This window comes from Otolemur garnettii, unplaced genomic scaffold, assembly GCF_000181295.1.
Source record: "Otolemur garnettii isolate 467f Iridium unplaced genomic scaffold, OtoGar3 scaffold00089, whole genome shotgun sequence".
In the NCBI taxonomy this organism is placed as follows: domain Eukaryota; kingdom Metazoa; phylum Chordata; class Mammalia; order Primates; family Galagidae; genus Otolemur; species Otolemur garnettii.
The window spans coordinates 1,462,738-1,486,436 of record NW_003852484.1 but is presented as its reverse complement, the minus strand read 5'-3'; the positions used below and the strand labels follow the sequence as shown (position 1 = coordinate 1,486,436).

At 44.2% G+C, this 23,699-nt stretch overlaps 1 protein-coding gene across 1 annotated transcript in view; it reads left to right on the top strand.

Annotated features, from left to right (window-relative positions):
- Positions 1-23,699, top strand: part of LOC100954950 (kalirin RhoGEF kinase) — a 512,376-nt gene that overhangs the window by 248,410 nt on the left and 240,267 nt on the right. Inside the window, exon 6 of the mRNA XM_023516322.1 lies at positions 22,891-23,013. Coding sequence (XP_023372090.1) covers positions 22,891-23,013 — 123 coding nt within the window. The remainder of the gene's footprint in view (positions 1-22,890; positions 23,014-23,699) is intronic.

The following is a 23,699-nucleotide window of genomic DNA, read 5'->3' as shown; positions in this document are numbered from 1 at the left end:
TAACTAATGGGCCTATCTTCCACTGTGTCCACAGAACACAGGCTGGGTCACTCCCCATTAGCCTTGCGCAGATTATGGCTCTCTCTGTGCAGTCCTGTTTCACAGCTGGCTGCCCCTCCAGCTGCAGTGGACCCCATGTGATGAAGGTGTCTGCCCTGCAAACACATCCCATTACCAAAGAGAATGGATGGGCTTCTCCTCATTAGGAGGCTGAATGTATACTAAAGGTCATTAAGTAGACTCCTTACAGATGTGCGTTCAGAAAAGAGAAGGGTGGGTGCTACTCAGAGGGAGTTCTTTCCACTTCCCTTCCTTCCTGGGTGCCTAATAGAATAGGAAGGAACCTGGTGGTCATAATCTCTACCTCCCTGACTCTGTAGAAATCTTGGCCTTGTCATCTGATGACAGCTATTATCACATCACAATGCCAATCTATGTGCTGATGACAATGATAAGTATCAAACAATGCTGAAACTGCCACATCATCTGCCTGTTGATCTGGGGAAGCCTACAGTCCTCCACTCTTTGTAAGGAAGTTCAGTGCTTAGAAAAGCTCCAGGGTATAACCAGATTTAACTCAGAAATCCTTATCTTTTATTTCTTTAGGAGTGTCTACTAATGTCTACCTAGGAAGACCATTTTCTAGTCTTGCCCAAAGCTATTCTGGAAAGGAGGAGGGTATTCCTTTTTCCTGTGGGAGAATCCCCAACAGAGAACAAACTGCCTACGAGAGTTTGAAGTATTGAAATCACGTCTGTTATTGGTTTATGTAGCACATTGTATTTTTTCATGTGTAAATGTATGTTTGGAAAATGCCCAAGACAAGATCTTTATCACCAGCTTGAGAGGATATTTTTGGGGCCAAGGCATCTAGCCCAGCTCTGATTTGTTCTAGGTGCTCACAGGAGACTGTGGCCTCAGTGGCTACCCATGTCTGCCCTTACCATGCCACCTGTGGGAAAGTTGCCCTTGGAGAGCCCAGTTGTTAAGTGCCTTTTCTGCATATTCATTCTTGCATGATGAAATTCTGTTCGTCTCTGTGGTGCTGTGTCTGTTCTGAGATGCAGCTGTGGTGAGTGGGGCTTAGGATCTGTTCTGGGATGCCGCTTATCGGTCATGACACCATAGGCACATCTTTAACCTCTGCTTTAAACATAACCCAATTATGTTTCCATCAAAACAAAGATGAAGAATTTGCTCTAGCCCAGTGTCTTTGGACTTTTCCTCTGCTTCCACAGTGCACTGGTCTTGTGTATAACACTTGCACTTCATGAAAGTATCTTTCAACAGAAGTGGGGTGGCCCTGCACATGGTCGTGGTAGTTGTGGCAGTAGTGAGGTGGTGATACTGGAGAGTAAACTTGTAAGGAAATGTATCAGAATCTCCAGAGTGGTTTGAGAAAGCCCCCCACCCCCCCAATCCAAATGTACCTGCCATTCTTTCTCCTTTGAGATTTGCTGCACCAAATAAACATCTAAGTCCTTTGATATCTAAAGCTCAGCAGTTTTATAACAAGTTAGGCTTTTTTGCTATTCATTCTCCCCTACATAGCTATAGTAGGTTCTTCTCTTTTCAGTATTGTTGCCTTGGGTAATTATGAAAAATAAGAAATTTTTCTGAGCAAATGAAACCGATCTCTTAATTTTTTTTTATCTGCTTAAAAAGACAGGCTGCTTCTTGGGGTCATTACAAGAACAAAATAGGGTAACATATACAGCAGCAGTGCCTGGCCTGATGCCTCGCCCAGCATACTTGCTCCCCGGACATTGGCTTCCATTCCTTCTCCCTGTACTATTTCAGTCATGATTTACTCCTCAGTTATCGGTGCTTGCTGAGACCACACAGAGTCATTGATGCTGTCTTCCAAATGAACTTACTTCAAATCATTTTCAATCATCCCTAATGGGACAAAATTAAGAATTGATTTTTGAGAGAAGTTGGAAATTGTGATGTAGATTCATGGAGGTCCACAGATCACCAGGCTTTGCAGTGCCCCAGGGCAAGGCACAAGAAAGGAGGATGCAGGTCACACTGGGGTCATACCCACAGGGAAAGTTCTCTAGAGAAACAGCATCTGTCCTTGAAGCAGCCACAGAGGAAATTGATTCTTCCTCATGTGATCACCTCTTCCTGTACCACTTCAACATCTGAGATTCTCATCACATTCTGCTTTGCATTATAGGAAGAATGTGTTTGTCTAATTCCTTTGCAAACATGGGGCCAGAAATTCTTCCTACTATCCATCCAAGGCATACCCTTAAGCAGTTTGATATTCTTGGAAGTCTATGCAAACAAAATAATGTTGCTTTGATGCTAATCACAGTGAAAATACATATAAGGGGCGCCACTGGGTGCAGGACATCGTGGCAGGTGGCAAGCCATCTTACTTAGAGCTATGTGCTTAGTGTGGTTTTGAGGTCTGTATGTTCTGCTGGCCACATTACCATTTCAGGACATCCCCAGGAATCCCTGTCACTGGGCAAAGTGTCCACTGCTATTTCCTGCATCTTTAAGGTATAAATAGTACTGATCACTCCCCAGAGCCTAAAGCAGAACTCAAAGTCTCATCCTGCCTGGAGTGGCCAGAACTAGGGAGGCCATTGTAGAGAAATTCTGCTGCCACTGCTGCTTCCATGCTGGACTCTGGCCCACTGTCTCTTTTCTTTCCCACACCTCCAAACCCTCACCCCCGTGAGCCAGCAGTATCCACGACTCCACAGTCATTTGTCAATGTCAAATGCCTTTGTAGTAATTACAATGCATCATACTTTTTGAACACTTTTTCAAAGTGTTCTCATACCCATGACCTTAGAGATTTTCTGGTCCAGCCCTTTCTGTTACATAGAAAACTTTAACCCAGAGTAGAGACCCACCCAAAGTCATCTAGTCAGTGGCTCATCATCTGAGTCTCCCATATACCTCATGTGGTGGCCCCTGGAGGCACTTATGGGAACATTATTTTATATATTTATTATTTTTTTTTGAGACAGAGCCTCAAGCTGTCCCCCTGGGTAGAGTGCAGTGGCATCACAGCTCACAGCAACCTCCAACTCCTGGGCTCAAGCGAGTCTCCTGCCTCAGCCTCCCAAGTAGCTGGGACCACAGGTGCCCGCCACAACGCCCGGCTATTTTTTGGTTGCAGCTGTTATTGTTGTTTGGCTGGCCCGGGCTGGATTTGAACCCGCCACCTTGGGTGTACATGGCTGGCGCCTTAGCCACTTGAGCCACAGGCACCGAGCCGGAACATCATTTTATAAATGGGAAAACAGACTTGGTAAGGTTGAGAGGCTTGCCAGGGACAGAGCCACGTGAGTAGCATTGGAAGGTAGTGGGCCTTCTGCTATGAGGGCAGTGCTGTCCCCCACCATGAACACCAGCAAATATACCCTCATATACATACATATGTGCACACCACACACACCAGCATGCATACACATATGCACACACCAGTAAACATCTGCCTTCTCTTGTGGAGACTCCTTGCCCTGTAGGCATCATGGGCCAGAAACCCAGGAGGTGCCTAGAAGGGCTGGGGGCAGAATGGAGGGCAGGAGTCAGCTGACATGTGTCCTCACCACTGCTGTGGTAAAAGGATAAGTACCAGACAGGCCTCTAGAGTGGCGTGCCTGGTCTCTGTGTGATTCAGTTGCCTGAGCCCTTCATGTTGGGAGGGAGGCATCAAAGAGCTGCGACCTCTGGAGTGGCCAGAAGGGCAAGGTCTTTACTGGGCAGTTGTAATTTCCTGCTTATTTTGGAGAAAGGCTTGGTGCCCTCTTGTTCCTGCCCTCCCCTCTCCTACTGAGACCTAAACCACTGAACCCTTCCACCTCCTGTTGACTGGGCTCTGAGCAAGGAAGTGTGTCTGCGTCCCACCCCCTGACACAGAACACAGTGTCCTCTATTATTTCCAGCCTGCTGGTCCTGGGAATCTCTACTTTCTTTTTCTCGTTTCCTCCCCTTGAACATTAGAAACATTAGATTCCAAAAATAATCCAAGTCACAGTGTTCTGTAGGCTGCATGTGTGTGTTTTCTCCTAAAGCTGTTTTTCTCCCTTTTATATCCTTTCTCCCTCTTTTTTTCTCCCTGTCTTGCCTTTTCAGCCCTATTTGTGTCCTGAGATTAGCAGGCCAGCATGGGAGTGTGGGTGTGGAGAACAGAGGGGAGGAAGGACTAGGGAGGAATGCTTGCCTGTGGGTGGCTGGGCCCCCCTCCTACAATCCTGTTGAGAGGTCTGAAGGGTGTTGAGGCCTGAACCATTGTGTGTGAAGTCTGCCTATGTGGCCATTGCTTATGAATAGACCCTATAGAACTGTGGACCCCATAGTGACCCCTTGGAACAGAGAATGCAGGCGCTGTGCTAACAGTACTCTCCAGAATACAGTTTGTCACACTGATTCTGTCTGTGGCAGTTTAGGCGAGCTCTGGAAGGAAGGTCTGGTCAGAGATAGAACGTGTGCATGTGAGGCACAGGGCAGCAACTGAGAAACGTTCACTGACTCATTCATTCATCAACAGACATTGAGTGTCCACTACCTGCTAGGTCCTCTGCTTGGTGCTGGGACTGTCTTTCTACTCATATGCTGGGCACTGGGTAGGGAATAGAGTAGGGAGTGTAGGGAAGACCAGGTCTAGCAGTGATGTAGTTCTGGATACCTATAAGATGGCTTAGGTTCAGTGCCTGTAGGTTATGGTGCTGGACACATACACTGAGGCTGGTGGGTTAGAACCCAGCCTGGGCCAGCTAAACAACAATGACAACTTAAAAAAAAAAACAACCCAGGTGTTGTGGTGGTTGCCTGTAGTCCCAGTTACTTGGGAGGCTGAGGCAAGAGAATTGCTTAAGCCCAAGAGTTTGAGGTTGCTGTGAGCTGTGACACCACTGCACTCTACTGAGGATGACATAGTGAGATTCTGTCTCAAAAAAAAAAAAAAAAAAAAAGAGAGAGAGAGAGAGAAAGAAAGAAAAAGAAAAAGATGGCTTAGAAACAGTAACCACCTCAGTAGGTAGAACCTGGTGTGAGTTAAGATACAAGTTCTCTGTTGCTTACTGGGCTTGGAGGGGGTAGGTTTGGGGAGGGGGTCTGTATGGGAGAGACAGCATGGAAGTGGTCCAAGAAAAAAGAAAACATGTCAGCTCCACCCCAGCAGAGAAGTGGGGAAAAGTCTTAAGTATCCTTTTTGAGGAATGATGTACATATAGGTCTAATTTATAAGCAAAACAAATTGAGTCTCTGTTTGGACTGGGGAGTTTTTTTAAAGTTTCTTTCTAGGCATTTAACTCTGAAGAACTCATTTTCTTTTTCTGCCCAATTCCCCTCTTCTTCTCCTATTTCCTGTCCCATTTATGGCCTTTCTGGTCCCTGCCCCTGGGTCTCCCAGGCCTTTCCTTACTCCCACCCCTTTGAGCATCTGTTTTTTTCTGAGCTCTTGCTTGCCTTCCTTTTGTATTCCTGATTTCTTGGTCAGGGTTAAGGAGAAGATTCATGTGTGGTTCAGGCCTCTGGTGGGGGACAGAGAGAGCCCTGGCTTTGGAGTCAGGGAGCCCTGGCTTGAATCTCTGCTTGGCCACTCACCAGCTGAGTGACTACGGCCAGTTTACCTCTTTGAGCATTGATTTCCTTATCTCTAAAATGTATATTTAATATAAGCCTTAGAATTATTATATGAACTAAGGAAATGCACATAAAGTATCCATATGACTGGAGCCCAAGAGTGCTCAGCAGTTGGTAGGTGTGTGGAGGTAGCCTTGTGCAGGCCGTAGTGGGTGTGTGGGATCAGCAGTGAAAAGAGGCCTTGTAGGCTCTCTTGTGGGATATGTTGGGGAGTACAGCTGCATCCACAGCAAGGACACCAGGGCAGACAGCATGTGACAGTGGACATGGGTTAGGGACCCTGTGGCTGGAAAATGAGGAAGGGGCCTGGAGGAGGAACCTATTAGTAGTCATTTGACCAGCGTCTGCTGTTAGCAGTGAGAAAAGGACATCGAAGCAGTATCTTAGAGCACTGTTACTAAAGATAAGCCAAGTTAATACGTGCCTAATATTGTGCTAGGGATGGGCAATTAGATGATGAACAAGAGTCAGGCATCACCACCTCAGAACAGAGGGCACCAGCAAACAAGTGGCCATGGTATAGGTCAGTTCATGGAGGTATCTGTCAATGCTATGGGAGCATAGTCAGGGGAACCTTCACTCAGGGTTGGGATGCAGGGAGAGGAAAGGGTGTGAATGAAGGCCTGGCAGCCTCCACTTGCAGGCTGGGTTCAGGGAATGTTTTGGGTTCTAAGAATGTCTGTGGTTCAGTGTGGTGTGAGCACAGGCTCCATAGGGAGGAGTGCAGGAGGGCTATTTCCAGGAGTCAGAGCACAGTAGAAGGGCAGAAATATGTGCGATAACCAGGGGACCACAGGAAAAACTGGATTGTAATGAATGGTTCAGGCCTTGCCAGGAGCATTTGAGAATACTAGAACCTTTAGTTCAAATCCAATCCCTTATCTATGACAGAACTCTCTTCAAGCCTCTCTGACTAATGTGTGTGTTTTTAGACTCCATTGGGCATTTCTGGGGTCAAGGAAGCCACAGCTGTGTGAGGCAACCAGTTCCACTATTCTGTAGCCCCAGCTGTTAGAAAATCCTTATAGTGAGCCAGAGTCTGCCTTCCTGGAGCTTCCATCCTGTAATCCCAGCACTAACCACTGGGGTCTCCTGGAGCTAGTCTTTTCCTGTCCCCAAAGGGCAGCTTTCCATGACTTGGGAACAGTCCTTGTGGGCCTCCTCCCTGTTTTCTGCTCCAGATGAAGTCCTATGAGGTCTTTTAGCCTATTTTCATTTGGTGTGGGCTTGAGACTCTTCAATAAAGCTTTCCTGGGACTAGTTTATCACATATGAGAGGGACCTGGGAGGGGTCTGCAGCTCTTGGTCCCACTTGCACAAATGAGAAAAAGAGAGTCCACTGGACTGCAAACATTTCCAGAACCCAGCCTGCCCACAGAGGCTGCCAGGCCTTCACTCACTCTTCCTTTTCCGTGATCCCAACCCTGAGTGAACATTTCCCCAGCTCTGCTCCCCGGTGTAAAGTGTGCAGGTGCGCTTGCCTTTTGTAGCTCACATTAACCAGTCTGACACTCCAAGGGGTCTACCTACCCGGGGTATGATGGTCTAACCCAGGTTAGACCATCTAACATGTGGCCTACCGGGTGTTTTTGCCGCCGCTGCCTGTCCTGCTTAGCAGCTGGACTCATCCCAGGGCCCACAGTCTGGCCCTCCAATGGTCTGAGGGACAGTGAACTGGCCCTCTGTTTAAAAAGTTTGAGGACCCCTGGAACCTGAGTAGAGGGAGACAGTATCTCTCATGTAAATACAGGAGAATGTCTTCGCAGAGGTGAGCATAGAGAAACTTTTCCACTATGAAATTACTGAGTTAAAGGTTTCTGGTGCCAAGATCAGGGAAAAACCCAACTCAAGGGTATCTACTGTTCCAGTCCCATTCCTATGTCCCTTGCCTGTAGTTATTCCTAAGTAGAGCCAAAGCCTCATGGTCTTAGAGTCAGAAAACCTGTGGTCACACAAAGCAACATTAGTTTCCATGGAGGAAATCAGTCTTAGATGAATTCTCAGAAGGGGTTTTCCTCTGGGCCCTCCATCCCCATGGCCCCCATGAAATCTCACTCTCTTGTTCACCTCCAGCCTCCTCCTTAGTAAGCCTTTCCATCTTTTATTTTTTTCTTAAACCTTGTCTTTGCCTTGTATTACAAAGGAATTTTAGTGGACTCTAAGTATAATTTAGTCGAATGTAAGTATACATTCGATTTAGAGGAATATTCAACAGTGAAAATAAGTTTGACAAATAAACAGCCTTTTCTAGCATAGGAAGAATCCTGCTACAGGGATGACTGCTGACGTGCTGAGAAGACATGCCCTGTGATGTGACCTTCCCGGGTAGAAAAGAAGGAGAGTTTGGTTTCCTCCATGCAGATTGGGTGGGTCAGTTGGTCCCACCTCAGGGTTCTTGTCCATCTTTAAGAGATGTCCCTAGAGAGCTGACCTTTGTCATGAGGTGGCAAGAGGAGGCACAAACCAGAAGGGCCTAGAGTGGGAGGTGAGCCTGGATGTGGGCACTTAGCTCCCGTCACTCAGGGCATCCTCTTCTATACTTTGTACCATCCGAGCTTCTTTATCCCTTTGTTTCTGCCAGCATCCCTCCCACTGTGAATGCCTGTTCTACTGGTGCTGCCTATTAAAACCACAGCTGATGGTCTAGCTCAGATGCACCTCTCCCCACTCTTCCCTGTTAGAGGTGTTCTTTCTCTCCCTTGAGCATCCTGCAGCTGTTATCTATCCCCCCTTCCATGCCATCTGGTATTATAGGTAGACACTCAAAGACCTCATTTCCCACTTATATTGCTAGTTTCTAGAGGTCAGGACAGTTTCTTTGATAACTGTGTTCCCCAGAGACACATAGTGCCAAATAAACACTGAGCCGTGCACAGTTTGTACTCATGGGGCTGCCTGATGGCACAAAAACTTTTGAGAGTCTCTGAGCTGGCACAAGAGCACCACCTGCTGCTGAGTGGTTTTAGGGAATGCCACTCTGACACCATCGCTGTTGAAAACTAGAGTGGTAGCAAGTTTATCTTACAGTAGAGAGAGTGGTTTGGAGACGGGAAACCAGTTCTGGTCCTTTTATACTAATCCAAGTGGGGTAGAAAGGAAGGAAAGGGGCAAACCCGGGAGACACTCTAGAAAATGGGAGCTGGTGGTGACTAGATGTCAGCGAGGTAGGGTGGAGTGAAGACCTTCATGTTGGAATGAGGGCAGCAGACAGGAGTGGAGACAAATCCCAGAGACATTTTGGAGGAAGGATAAATGACTAAATGGAATCTGGAATTTGATTTCTTTTAAGATACAGAAAAGAGAGAGAAGGGATGTTGAAGGTCACTAAAAATATTACTACACTTGAGCTGGTGGTTGTATTTCTGCTCTACCCTTATGAATGATAGGCACTATCTGAACATGGGAATTCAGAACATGGGAAGGTTAGTCCTGTGATAGCTTTGGAGTAACTGGGCTCTTCATTCAGTAAGTTCTTCCTCAGTCCTGCAGGTAATACACTGTGGCTCTGAAAGTGAGAAGATGACCAAGCTTCTCCTTGTAGAACTGCTGAGCTTGGCTCCTGACGTGACCACTCCCCTGCCCAGGAGCCACTGCTGAGGCTGCTGCTGGAAGAGGGGAGAAGGGAAAAAGGAGGGGGCCAGGTAAGGCCTGCCTAGCACAGACCAGCACAGCTAGTTAGTGGTCTTCTTCCCAGAGAAGGGCTCCCAAAGGGAAGGCTACTTCTTTCTCCCAGAGGGATGCCCAAAGGGAGAGCTGCCTCCTCCTTAGCCCAAGTGATTGACACAGCCGATTTTAAGACATGTGGGAGAACTGGATGAGAACATCCAACAGACACTCCGTTTTTGTGTTACTGCAGTAACAATAATAGTTACCGTTTTTAAAGTATATCCTGTATGCCAGGAACAACCATTAGCTCATCTAAATTAACTTGCCAAAGGCCAGATCTCAGTTTATGTTTAAATTTAGCTCTGGGATAAAGCTGGGCACTATTTTCTCAGCTTGGACGAAACAGGATTTGGCCTCCTTCAGTTCTACATTTTGGGAAGTGAGTGAAATACATTCCCTTACTTTGTTCCTGAAAATATTTTATCAGCATTTATGGTTCAAATGGAAGGAATTTGGCCATTCAGGAGCACAGGGCTGTCTGGGGTGACTCTTGGCTTAGTTGGTCCTGGTTTTTGTCTGCTTGACTTGACTGGCTCCTGGATGACCATCCATTCCTTCCCCACAAGGGGGCTAACACACAGGTTGTCAGTGCCGTAGGGAATGAAGTCTATCCAGGCAAACAGGCTAGAAATTTATATTAATAATGGGCTTGGTGAGACTTTGTTATGTCATTTAGCGTAAGGAGCAGCTCCAGTGAGGAGAGTAGCCTTTTAAGGCTTAGCATTGAGCATGTGCTTCTCCAGGCCAGCTGAGCTGCAACTCATCTGTCAAGAACAATGTGTGATTTTTTTTTTTTTTTTTTGAGACAGTTTCACTATGTCACCCTCTGTAGAATGCCATGGTGTTATAGCTTACAGCAACCTCAAACTCTTAGACTTAAGCAATTCCCTTGCCTCAGCCTCCCAAATAGCTGGCGCCCACCACAATGTCCAGCTGTTTTGGGTTTTTTCTTCTTCTTGTTGTTGTCATTATTGTTTAGCAGGCCTGGGCCAGGTTTGAAGCTGCCAGCCCCAGTGTATGTGGCCGGCTCCCTAACCACTGAGGTACGAGTGTCGAGCTAACAGTGTGTGATTTTAGCATGAAGTTTTGCAGCCTGAGTTTCTCTACTCAGAAAGCAGTTACTTTTTGTGACTGGCAGTTTATCTGTCTGTGCCCAGGAAAAGTGGAAAGGAAGTAGTGTGCATTCTACATCTGCTACACATCATACTCCATGCTCAGCACCTTGCATGTATTCTTATCTGATTGTCTTTGTCTTCTTTGACCCAGACATTAAAGGATTTGTAAGAAAAATGTGGGGGAGGGAAAGAAGGAAGAAGTGGAGGCAGAGACCATCAGTTGATGAGAAATCTACAGTGTGCTAGTTGATTTTGTTTTGTGAGATCGAGGCTGAATGTGTATCTGGGAGGGTGTCAGTGTGGACACTCAGTTCTGGGTCAAAAGCAAGTCTGAGCTTATCACTCCCCTTCAGTGGTTCCCACGGCCACTAAACAAAGGCCCAGTTTCTTTGCCTTGCATCTTTTGCCCCTTTATGTCTTGGTCCCTCCCTATTTCTTATCATCCCTTCTTACTACTTCTCACTACTTGAATGTGGTTTTAAGCTTTGGCCTTTGCTCAAGCTATTTCCTCTCATTAAGATGCCCTTTCCATCTATACCTTTTCAATTAACTAAATCCTGTTGCCTTTCAAGTGTTGTTCAGGTATTGCCACTTTCTGGAAGTCATTCATGCTTTTTCCTAGCCTTATCCCTGCCAAGTTGGAACAGGTCCCCCCTGATGTCAGCCTATAGTAAAGGCCTTTTCTAGTACTTTTTACATTTTATTAAAATCAACAGAATATTAAATGTATTTGTCTCCCTCACTGGACTGTGACCTTGACCTTTTATGACCAGTTTGTAATCCAACATCTGGGATACAGAGAATACTGTATGATAAAATATCATATTAAACATAGTGATCACATGACTGTTGAAAAGAAACAAAAGTGGACTAAAACTGGCTTAAATATCAAGGAAATACATAACATTTTAAGTAGGCATTCGGAGGCAACAAGAGCTTCAAAATTGATGAATCCTTCAAGCCTCTCATCAGATACCCAGGGTCTTTCTCTCTGGCAGCTCCACTAAGATCTCACTGTTCTGCCGAGAGCTTTGTCTGAAAACTGCCGTCCCTCATAGTTACATGGTGGCTACCAAAGGTAACAGGGCAGCATGCCTCATTGGTTCAGCCAGTGAATTGGGGGTGGGGAGAGAGGGAGGGAGAGATAGATATTGGCTTCTCTTTACTAGGAGTCCAAAGCAAATCTCTTTTCAGTTTCCTTGATTCATAGTAACTCCTGCCTACCCCTGCACCAGTAAATAACAAGGGGAGTGAAATTAGCGTGATTGCTTTGAAAAATGATCTGGGGTGAATGGATGGTGGAGAATCAACATCCAATATACTACTCTAGAAGAAGCTTCATTAGAGTTTATAGTGTCCTTTCCTCTGGAACTCTAATTATACTTGCATTCTACCAACACTATCCAATCTGGTATCACTAGCCACATCTGCTAATTAGCTTCAATTTAAATTAATTAAAAACAAAATTTAAACTCAGTTTCTCAGTCTCACTTGCCACATTTCAAGTGCTCAGTAGTCACACATGTGGAGTAGCAGCCCTCCTGGACAGCACAGATAAAGAACATATGTACCTTCATAACCACCTCACCAGCCCTGAACTCTAATCTGTTTTTTACACTTCTCAAGATTGTTGCAGTTCTCTTCTGAGCTCCTATTTCTCTGCTCCACTCTCAGGGAGAAATCTGGGATGAATATGGAACTTAAATTGTGTGTTTCCCCTCCTGGAGGATCATTGATCTATGTTGATTGTTGTTCAATGCCTTTAAACAGTTCATAGATGGTAGGGTTAAGTCTGGTATTAGCTACCCCATCACAGACAGACCATAAGTCTCTACATGAATATTTTAAATAAAAATGCAAGTATATCAGAATTACTTGGAAGCTTCTACTGAGTTAGAATTTCAATAGCAGGGCCTAGGAAACTATTACATTTTTAAGAAAATATTTCAGGTAGTTCATTATTAAGGTCAAGTTTATGAACTACTATGGTAGACACTAGAGAAATGAGTTTAGATTCAGTGTGGGCTCATTTAGTCAAGGAAGGCATGAGGAGGAGATGAGGCTTAAGGAGATGAGGCTTATCCTTTTGAAGGAAAGGATAGGAATAATTTGGAGATTTGGGGATGGAGCATTTAATGGGAAGGAAAGATATGGACACCAATTTGGGGATGAAATGATCATGGTTTGATGTGTATACTTGGCAGAAAATAAAACAGTTTGACTGGAGAGGATGTTTGGTGTAGGACAGTGGTGTGAAATAAAAGAATAAGGCAGATTTGGACCAGTTTGAGGTGGGGTCAGGCCTTGAATGCGAGGCTATGGAGACTTGATTTTGCATTTTAGATTAGAGCAGTAATAGGACTTTTTTTGTTGTTATTTTGACTGAGGGGATGACATGAGAACGCAATGAGCCAGGTAGGAGCAGATAGTTCTATGTCAGGGACAGGATGGAGTCAGAGGGGCCAGTATGGCACTGGAGGCTGAGGGATGAGTAGCAGCAATAATAGAAAGTAAGGATTATATTTAGAATTGTTTAAAGAAATTATGAACAAGCTGAATTCTGAGTGAGGATGTAGAAAGAGAGAAGATAAAATTTTTGACAGAAGACATAGTAGTTTGAGATGTTGATGGAACATCAAGAAGTTATTCATAGAGAGTCCATAAGTGCTGTCTTTGTCTTTTTCTGTTGCTGTAACAGAATACCTAAGACTGGCAGATTTATAAAGAGAGAAATTTGCTCCTTAGGAGGCTGAGGCAGGAGGCTGGCTTGACCTCAGGAGTTAAAAGCTACACTGAGCTGTGGTCATGCCACTGCACTCCAGACTGCATAACAGAGTAAGACTCTGTCTCTAAAAAAATAAATAAATAACAATTAATTAATTTCATAAAAAAGAAAAGAGGTTTATTTAGTTCATGGACCTGGCTTAGAAGTTCCAGAGTATGGTGCTACTGTTAGGTTAGGGCAGTCTTGCTGCATTGTAACATGATGGAGGGCATCACATGGTAAGGAGGTAACGGTGTCAGCTCAGGATTCTCATCTTCTCCATAAAAAACCACATTCACCTAAGTATCTCAAGAATGGAAAAGCAAACATCTCATGTACGCAGTGCTAATCTGAAAATAGTAGACCAACAACTATAGGCCTATAAAAACACAAATTCAAGAAGTGGGGAAGGAAGAGGGGGTTTGATTTGTTCCCACTTACCCTTTACAATATAGGGGTATGTGACACATTTCCTGGGTGAAGGACATAACTATAACTCAGACTTTGGACTTTACTTTACAAATGTAAATAATGTAACCTAACTGTATGTGCTCTTATATTAACCCATAATAAAAAAAATGCAAGTAAAAAGCCACTAATCCCATCCTGGGGGCCCCATCCTGATAGTGTGTTTGCTTGGCAGAGAATAAAATGATTTTGGCTGGAGAGAATGGTTGGTGTAGGACACTGGTGTAAAATAAAAGAACAAGGCAGATTTGGACCAGTGTGGGGTGAGGACAGGCCTTTAATGCCAGGCTACTGACTTCAACTAATACTAATTACCCCCCAAAGGCCCCACTTTCAAATACCATCAACATACGAATTTGGGGATTAAGTTTCCCATACATGAAATTTGAGGGCATATTAAAACTAGATGTTTCATAGTGAATCCATAGACACCTTGTAACTAGAAATTAAGGTCTGAAATTTAGGTGTACATTTGGGGAACAGTTTAATGGTAGTTTAAAAGCAAGGCTTTTGAAATCATGCAGACCTAGATTTCCATCTTCAGTATGCTGCCCTGAGTGTGTGACATTGACCAAGTTATTTAATCTCTCTGACTCTGTTTCTTCATGTGAAAAATACAGTGATTATGGTATCTGTTACCTCATAGAGCTGTTAATGAGGGTTGAGATAATATGTGTAAAGCTCATGGTGTAGAGCCTGGCACATATTTCTTGTCAGTTATCCAGGAAGTTATAATTAGACAGCATCCTGAAACAGACAAAATTGCATGGGATTTATGTTCAGATGGACACTAGAGTCTAAATTCATCTCCAATACTTACAGGCTTTGAGGTTGTAGGCAATTTATTTCACCTCTTATTATGGAATTTTCACTATATTTAGAATGGAATTAACAATACCAACTTTGTAGCATTATAACAAAGACTATATGACAAAAAGTATGGAGGTATTTGGCACATGAAATAGAAAACCCTGTTAGTATTGTTGATGTTGTAAGTTTGCATGGGTCTTCCTATGGACGGGGTCTGATGAGTGAAGAGCAGTCTCCAGGCTATCACAGTAAGGTGTGAGGGATACACAGGAGGGGCAGCCAGGAAATGGGAGATGAGTTTGGATAAGTCAGTGTCAGATTGGTGGATTGGTGAGCTTTCAAAATTAGTGTGTTCCTATCATTTTTGCCATGCTAAGATGAGATGTGATGTGTCAAGGAAGAGTTCAGATATGTGAACTGATACACCTGAGGCAATTTTCAGAAGTCCAGAGACTTGTAAAAGTAGGGAAGAAGCTCATCTTGTCTGCAGCCAGATGAAAATGACCTCGTGTAGGGGGTCAGACAGGCTAGAATTTCAGAAAGGACTGCATTCGATTCTGGCATGAGGTCAAAGGGGATGAGAACTGAGAGAATAAAGCACTCAGAAATGACAGAGGGCTGGTTTTCATTGTGGGTGTAGACTTAAGAAAGTAGTAAAAGCAGACCATGTTTAAGGTCCTAAGGAGGAAGTGAACATAGGGAAAACAAAAGCAGCTGGGGCATAACACTCTTTGGAAAGTTTGGTGATGAAGTGAAGGAGGGACCACATGAAGCCCAGAGTTTGCTGGAAGTTGTAACATCACAGTCCAGAGCATTGTCACTAGACTTAGAACTCTTGGTGTTGAATCTCTTCTCTGCCACTTATTAGCTGTGTGGCTCTGGACAAGTTAATTAATTTTTGTGTGCCTTAGTTTCCTATTCTGTAAAGTGGAAATAATGATATTAGGGTGATAATCATGAGGTTATTAGGAGATTAAGTGAGTTAGTATATGTAAAGTGCTTAAAACAGTGCCTGCCACATCATGAGCATTTAACAAATGTTAGTTGCTGTGATTTTTATTGTTAGCATTATTATTGCTGTTATAGAGAGAAATTAAAAATGAAAAAGGTAAGACAAATAGAGCACAGCTTACTAGGTATAGTTTGGCTCTAAAACATGGGTAAATCATCTATCAGGGAGTCTTCTTAGGCTCTACTAAACATTCAGACTTAAAAGAACTACCATAGGCAACTTTTGGCACTGATCTGCTGAGAACAACACAAGATGGGAACAGTAGCCTGCCTGCAGAGCAGTCCTTGCAACAGTCCAGCTCAGCAGTCCACTCAGGTGCAGGGAGATAAGATCTGCATTGGGCAGCAGCAGGCTCTGCCATGGCTTATAAGCTCCATGCCCACAGGAGCCAGTATGTCTTGTAACAACTCTGTTGGCAAGCTTCCAGGGTTTCTGCAATTAATATGCCAATTACAAGACTCATCACATTCAGGGAAGCCCAAGGTATGGTGTACCCATCAGATACCAAATCCAGACAAAATTTGCCAATCATAAGAAACATGATACCATCTTTTATTCATTTTTAAGGAAAAAGAACTTGCATATTTAACTAAAGTTCATACTACCGCAAATAAGAGGAATGGGTTTTGTTACTTCCTTGCTCAAAGTGGGTTATATGGCTGTTTTACAGAGATATCAGGACTATTCTAGATTGTGGGCAACATATAAAGATGTTAGACATAGGATTTGGGATTTATAGAATTTAGGGTTAAAAGGTGTAAAAAAATGTGCTAGGGTATCCATAGCATGTCTACAGATCAGAGACAGCCTGGTCAGTGAAATTGTTTGACATCCTAATTACTGAGGATACAATGATGGCGTCTCCCAGGTAACTAGACTGAGATATCCTTTCTGGATTTATGGCAAAAGACAAAAATAGCTTCTACTTTATATAAATATAAAATTATGCCAGCTGACATGCCAAAAACATAAAGGAAACAAGCAGAGTCTCTGTCGATAGATATTTATTATACGTACGGCTTCTCAGGCCCATATCCAGCTGCCTTCTGCCTATAGGTATTAGTATAGTGATGATCTCTTCAGCATCTTGGAGCCCTTGTTGCCTGTAGGGCTTGCAGGATGCAGAAGAGGTATGTGTCAAACTTCCTATGGTAAGCAATTCTTGGAATGTGGCTGTAAATCATATTTGGGAGTTCTTTTTTTTTTTTTTTTCTTCTTTCTTTGCCTTGTTTTGGAAAATCGGGAAAGCTTAATTCTAGGAGAGTGGATAATTGAAAACCAGGGGTGAAGGGTCTCTTGGTGTTCTAAGCCAGAACACACATGTGAGGTCTGTATGTTGCTCTCTTTGTACAAGAACATGTGTCCTGGGTCAGTATGAGTTCCCATGAAAGTAGAATTGTAAAGTGGAAAGAGTTTGTGTTTGGTTCCCACCTACTTCTGTTTTTAGGGCTTCTCTCCTGTTTGGGGCCCCTCTGCCACCTCATTTTAGGATCTCATCCCTAGGCTGTGCTGTCTTACTAAGCTGTTTCTATATACAGGATATATTAATTCCAAGGGGATTGCAGGAAAAATTGCATTTTTATAGGCAGCTCTCCTGAGTGGGAAACTGTCAAGAGCTACTAAAAGAACTGAGAGTCTGATGATGAAGGAGTTTAGATGTGGCAGAGAGCATTGGAAGAGGGGGTGGTGGAAGCAAAGCAGTGGAGAGTGAGATCCCTGGTCAGGCCATTCAGGGACAGCAGGAAGACACAGTGCCCTCAGGAAGAACACCAAGAGGATATATGGGTCTCTGAGACTTGTGTGAGCAAAAGCACCCACAGGGCTCCTGAATGTGTGTGAAGGTGAGGGTGGTGAGTGGTCTGGGGCAATGTCTGTGCAGTGCCCTGTGGGTGCATCTCTGGGTCGGTGGGTATGAATATGTGTGTATGTGAGCTGCAGGTGTGATTCCCATTGGCTCATGGTGATTTTTGCAGCAAGATGGACCTACTGCAATTTTAAATCCACACCTTTCATGTTTTGTACTCTAAATGAAAACATTTGGGAAATACATGCAATAGAATATGCTTGTTACATCAATTTTAAAATCTACTATGTATGTGGTACTTAACAAAGCATTTTTATAGCCATCATTTTATTTGAATCTCCCTGTTATCCTATGGTTTAAATCATGTACATTTTTATAGATAAGGAACTGAGTTTCAGACCAATAATGAAATTGGTCAGAGTTTATACAACAGAGTTTGCACTGATTTGAATTCTGTTCTTTGCACTCTAACACACCTAAAATTTGCAATTGCCTGGGCCACCTAGTTTCTCAGATATAACGAAGTTCACCTGCAAGGAGGTTGCACATGCACTCTAGGGTAGAAGCTTTTATGGGTATACTGTACAAGCAGGGTATGGCAGGTACTGGTGGTATTGGCGTGTTGTCTTCTGTCCTGTTAAACAGCTCATCAAAGCTGAATATAAACATCATTATTTATGCAATCTATAATTAGAGTATAAAATACTAGCAGGAGATGGTAAGGTGGTTTGAAAGTTAAAACTCTAAATCAGATGCTATTGCTAAATTTGGCAAAGGAAGGAAATAAACACAAGATCCTTAATATACTTGCTCTATGAAATTTTATGCTTCATTAAATACAGAACAGCAATAACATTTTAGGGATCCCTGCCTTTAAAAGAAAAGAAGAAAAAGGTTTATTTTCCTAATTTGCATTTAAATAGATTTCTTTAATATTTACTGTTTACTAGGAACCACAATTGTATACTTTCACTGGATTTTAGCCAGCATAAGAAGAAATTAGTTAGCTAAACAGAAAACATGAAAAGGAAAAAAAAAAAAAAACCCAAGTGGCTTACATGTAACATCTATCTTCTTAATGACTCAAAACTATGTTTGTTTTAGACAAAGAGATACAGTTTCATTATTTAGACATGAACTTTCCTCTTAGAGGAATTTTGTTTTTGTTATATTTTGTTGAACTCACCATTTGTAGCTTCTCAAAAAAGAAAGACATGAAAAAGTTTGAAGCCACTGTGAATGTGTTTCATTTAGTTACTGTTTTTTTTTTTTTTAAACATCTTTAAGGCAGTTTAGTTCAAGTGTCTTCCTGAGAGCCAAATCTAAATACATAAAATTGGGCGACACCTGTGGCTCAAAGGAGTAAGGTGCTGGCCCCATATGCTGGAGGTGGTGGGTTCAAACCCAGCCTCAGCCAAAAACTGCAAAAAATAAATAAATAAATACATAATTATAAATTATAAATTATAAAATGTACTAGCTAGAAGGGAGCTTAGAAAGGGCAGGGCCCCCTTGTCTGGAGATTAACAACTGGGAAGCCCATGGCCAACTCATAGTATTCATTCAATAGGTATTTATTGAGAAGTGGAGCTATTTGAAACCAGCTGTCCTGGGTACCTGCACTGCATCCTGATGATGCAGGTAGTGGTGGAGGAGGAAGCTGGGTGTTGGTGAGGGAGTGGTCCCATATGAGGCACAGCACCTCATCCCAGCTGGAGCACCACAGGGCCCTTGCAGCTGCCTTCTGGGGGTAAGTGCCCTGTGGAGCCAGGCAGAGGAATTCTTACAGCCATGTCAGCAGGAGACAAGGGAGTGTCCCAAGAGCTGGCTCAACAGGCACCCAGGAAACGTGGTATTGTTTAGAAAGAATGAATTCTAGACCTTGGGCTTCACTTCCCTGAACCTGTTTGCCCTATTTATGAAGTGTGGGATTTGAGGATGCAATGAGATGATGTTGATGAGTGGACATTTTGAACTCAAGCATTAAACAAATGTCAGGGCTGATACTAAGAGGCAGTCTTTCTCAGTTATGAAATAATGCCAGTTTTATCACTGGCCTTTTATTTTAAAAGTTGGAAATGTAAGTTATAGTAATGAATATACCTTCTAATCCAGGAAACTCAATAAAACTATTTTTCATTTTAGTAGAAAAATGCATTTCAGAAATTCCCAAATCAAGCCTAATGTAAACCATAATGCTTACCTCCATTCTGGGACTACTATACCTTGCAAATGAGAAGCCCAGAAATGAAGTGATTTGCCCGCAGTCTTGTGAAGAATTGGTGACATAGCCAGTCCTGAAATCAGGCTAGTCCTCATCCTATCTGCCTATATTTAGTGTGACACTCATGCATGCTTATGCATGCCTGCTTGTACACACACATCCTGTTTCTGTAGCCAGTTCTACCGAATGCTACAAAGATGACTGTGACCCTTGCAGACAGCTAGATTTGCAAGGATGAAGATTATATTACAATTAGGCAACAAGTTTGGGCCCAGCAAAGAATTGTGATGGTCCCTCAGGAAATTGCTCTCTTGGAGAAGCCCTAGTTCCTGATATCACATGGCACTATCTAGTCCCAAGTTTCCCTGAGACATGTGTCACCTCTTTGGAGCACTGCCTCCACCTCAAGCTAAACTTTCCTGGAATGCCTGGCCATTATCCAGCAGGGCCACCATGGAGCGCCTCCTGTGCTTCAAATGAGGGAGGTAAAACCTAGTGGGTTGGCAGAGGCACAGACCTCACTTTGTAAGAAGCTGAGTCAGGGAGGTGTGCAGTTCCTCTGGCACTCTCAGCTCTCACCTGCTATAACTCACTTTCTGTTGCTTCCACCCTGACTGGCCTGTGCTCAGCTCTCCTTGCTTTGTAGTCCAGCAGGGCCTCGTGCCCAGCAATCTAATCATCCCAGGTGCTAGCACATAACTCAGCTGCGTATTTGCATATCTAAATAGTCATTTAACATGAAATACAGGGGAGGTCACTTCTCGGCCACTGAGATATCCAAGAAAGTACATGGAATAAGCATTTTTCATCAAGCTCTAAGGACTTCAGGCATTTCAGATTTTCATTAACTTTATTGACTTTTTTGTCAATAAGAAAAGAGATGAGAAATTATTTTAAAATAGAACTAGGAGGCAGAATTTTAAAGATCAAAAACTACAGAAGGAGAGTCCTCTAAACTCCTAGGTTGCTTGTCTTCTCCCCCGCCCTGCTTGTCCTTAATAATGATTACAGGAAAAAAAAACAACAACAAAAAACTAGCCCTGACCAAGTACTTGAGGTGTGGTGTTGGCTTGGCTGGTGGACACAGGATAGCACACACAGCACAGACACTGCCCCTAGCCTATGCGTCAGCCTCAACCTGCAACAAACCCTCTGACACAATTGAAACAATGATACTTTGGTCCTTCCTTACTATTGGTATAGGAGGCAGAAAGTGATTCAAAAGGGAGAATAATCTCTAAGGCATGCTCCTTTACTTTTAGAAGGTGAAGCTTTTATACTTCTGACCTCCAGACAACAAATCTAACTGCCCACAGCACATCTCTGCTTGAAACTCACAAGCCTCTCAAATTCAGCACATTGAAAATGGACTATTAGACAGCCACTAGTCCCGCTTCCCAGCTTCTTACCCTCTCCTTTAGGCAATACTTGTGGTGGCACCTTTTATTATAAGGCCCCAGGATGCCATGCCAGAGAGCTGCCTGTTCTCCCTAGCTCTTCCTTCCCTTCCCTTCTCCCAACAACTATGAGTTCTCAGTCCTGCTCTCAGTAGTTCTCCAATCTGCCCACATCTCATACTCCACTACCACTTCCCTAATCCAGTTTCCAGGTCCTCACTCTCACCAGGATATCTGTAATCCTCACCAGGGTTATAGCCACAGCTTCCTAACAGACTTCCCCAGCCCCATTTCTCCCTTGGGCTTCAGTCTGTTTCCCAGCTGCTTATCAAAGCTTCCTGTAGACTTCACTACTCAGTTTAAACCGCCCCCTGACATGTCCCTTTGCCTGGAGCATTAATCTCACTGGCATTCTCCTGACTGATTCCTACCTGAGTCTAGGCTCAACTCAGGTGTCATCTTCCCTGAGATGCTTTTCTCTGCTCCTTCCCCTTCCCACTCCTTCAAAGGTGGGTGAGTCCATGTTAGTTTTTCACACTGGCCTTTAAACCACATATACTTAAGAACCACATGTAGTCATTTTTGCCTGTCTGTTGCCTCCAACAGTGCCTGGCACATTGCAGGTGTCCCGTAAATGTCAGTTGAATGTAACTAACAAGTACATTCACTCTTCTGTTAAAGGGCAGTAATGGAATAAGGCAGCAGTTCTGTTGCTGGGAGGCTGACACAATCTTTGCAGCTTCTCACCTGCTCCTATGCTCAGCTGTCCCAGTTCCATTCTGCAGTGGGGCCACAGCCCTTAGCCCATCCCAGACTATGGAGCTTGAGGCCCAAGTAGTGCCTTCCTCTTCTCCAAGTGTACCATTTCATACTTTCCTGGCTTTATCCCTGACTGCTTTGGGCAGAAAATTACAGAAAACCTAACTTAAACTGGTTTGACTAATAGAGAGATTTCTTGGCGCAGGTCCTAAGGAAATCCAGAAAGAAGGTGGCCATCAGGCAGGGCTCAGTCAGGGCCCTGCCTGGTTTTTACAGTTGTCCTTGCCCCACTCTTTCCCTACCCACTGGCTGACGGAAGAATGACTACAGCAATTTGACATCATGGCCACTTATAGCAGTATCAGAGGGAGAAAAGCCATATTTAAATAACTAGGAGTCTGTTTTCTCAGAAGTTTCCTGCAAACTTTCCCTTACGTTTTGAATGTACTGAATTGGATTACATTCTCATTTCTGAGACAGTCTCATTGATTGGGAAATGTCATGTAATAGTTGGCTTGCTTAGTCTGGTGTCTTGAAGAGCCAGGGTCTGCCTGGTCAGCTCCCCTTGAAGAGGGTAGGCTGGAAGGAGGGGTGGATACCTACACGAAAACAAGGGTGCAGAGCTTGGAGGAGGAAAATGGCTTAAGGCCCACTGTGCCACTGCCAGGCAGTGCTTACTCTAGCCTTACAATTCTCTCTGACTCCCAGTAGATTATAGCAGAAACTCTAGAATTGTGAGGTTGTGGAGTTCCCTCAAAAGTTGATTTCTGTTCAGAACCAGTTCAACACTGTATATGGCTGGACATTGTATAAATGGGACAGGGTGCGTGAGGATTCTCCTGCAGCTCCCCAGCAGAATTTGCCAGTTCTACTTTGCTGTGAGGCATAGATTAAGCCTCCCAGCTTGTCTCCTCAGCACCCATTCCTAAATCAAGCATTGGAGAACAAAGTCTTTTTGAGGCTTTCTGAAGGGGCAGACAGAGACAACTAGTCTTTTTTCCATTCTCTGTCTTGTTTTCTCTTCTTCCCTTAGGTTGCATAGATCAAAATAGAGGCTGCCGGTGGGTTCTATGCTAAAAGTGGGGGGGCCTCTTCTGAGGACCTAGGCTGTGGCCCAGCCCTGTGAAAACTCTGAGAGCAATAACTGTTTCTCCCTGGGCAACAGCAGGAGGGTATGTTTCCTTCCAGTAGCTGTGAAAGTTTTGCACTGGCAGACCCCAAACCCTCTTATTACTCTGCGCCTTCTTATCCCCTCTAGATGTTCGACTGGATAAGCCACAACAAGGAGTTATTCCTCCAGAGCCACACGGAGATTGGAGTCAGCTACCAGCATGCCCTAGACCTCCAGACGCAGCACAACCACTTCGCCATGAACTCCATGGTGAGTGAGGGGCTGTTCTCAGACTGCCTCTGGGGGCAGGAGAGTTGGGATGAGGACAAGGGGCAGAAACTGTCTTCCAACTAAGCACTAGGAGCTCTGAACCTGTAGACTGTGTAGCATTCTATAGCCAGCATGGGGACTGTGGAGGGCATGTGGCCAGCCAGCTGCTCCTGCAGCAGATTGTGGCCCCATTTCTGCCTCTAAACTCTGCTTCACACCATGAGAGGAATGTGCTCAGGGTTGTAGAAGGTACCAGCTCAGCTCAAGACTTAGAAGGGCAAGTCACCAGTTTCACTTCACTGACTTAACTGACATTTTTTGATCCCTAACACATGTGAGTCACTAATCAGGGATGGTGAGGGGCCTCAAGCTCTGGCACACTGGAAACAGTTGAGTGAACTGGGGCTGTTTTGACTGAGGAAGAGAAACCCCAAGGGGCACATGATTGATGCTTGCAAATATTTTAAGGGCTGACTCAAAAGAGTAGAATTGCTTTATGTTGGTGTAAGAGGCAGAACTGTTCAGGGGATGGCAGTTTGAGGGGACGCAGGACGTGGCTCAGGCAGTGAAGGTGGGTGGGATGCAGTGGGGGTTAGTGAGCTCCCCATGATGGAGAGTGTCTAAGGAGATGCTATCTGCTAGCTGGGTGGCCAGATGGAACTTACTTTTCCTCTCTACCCTTGTTC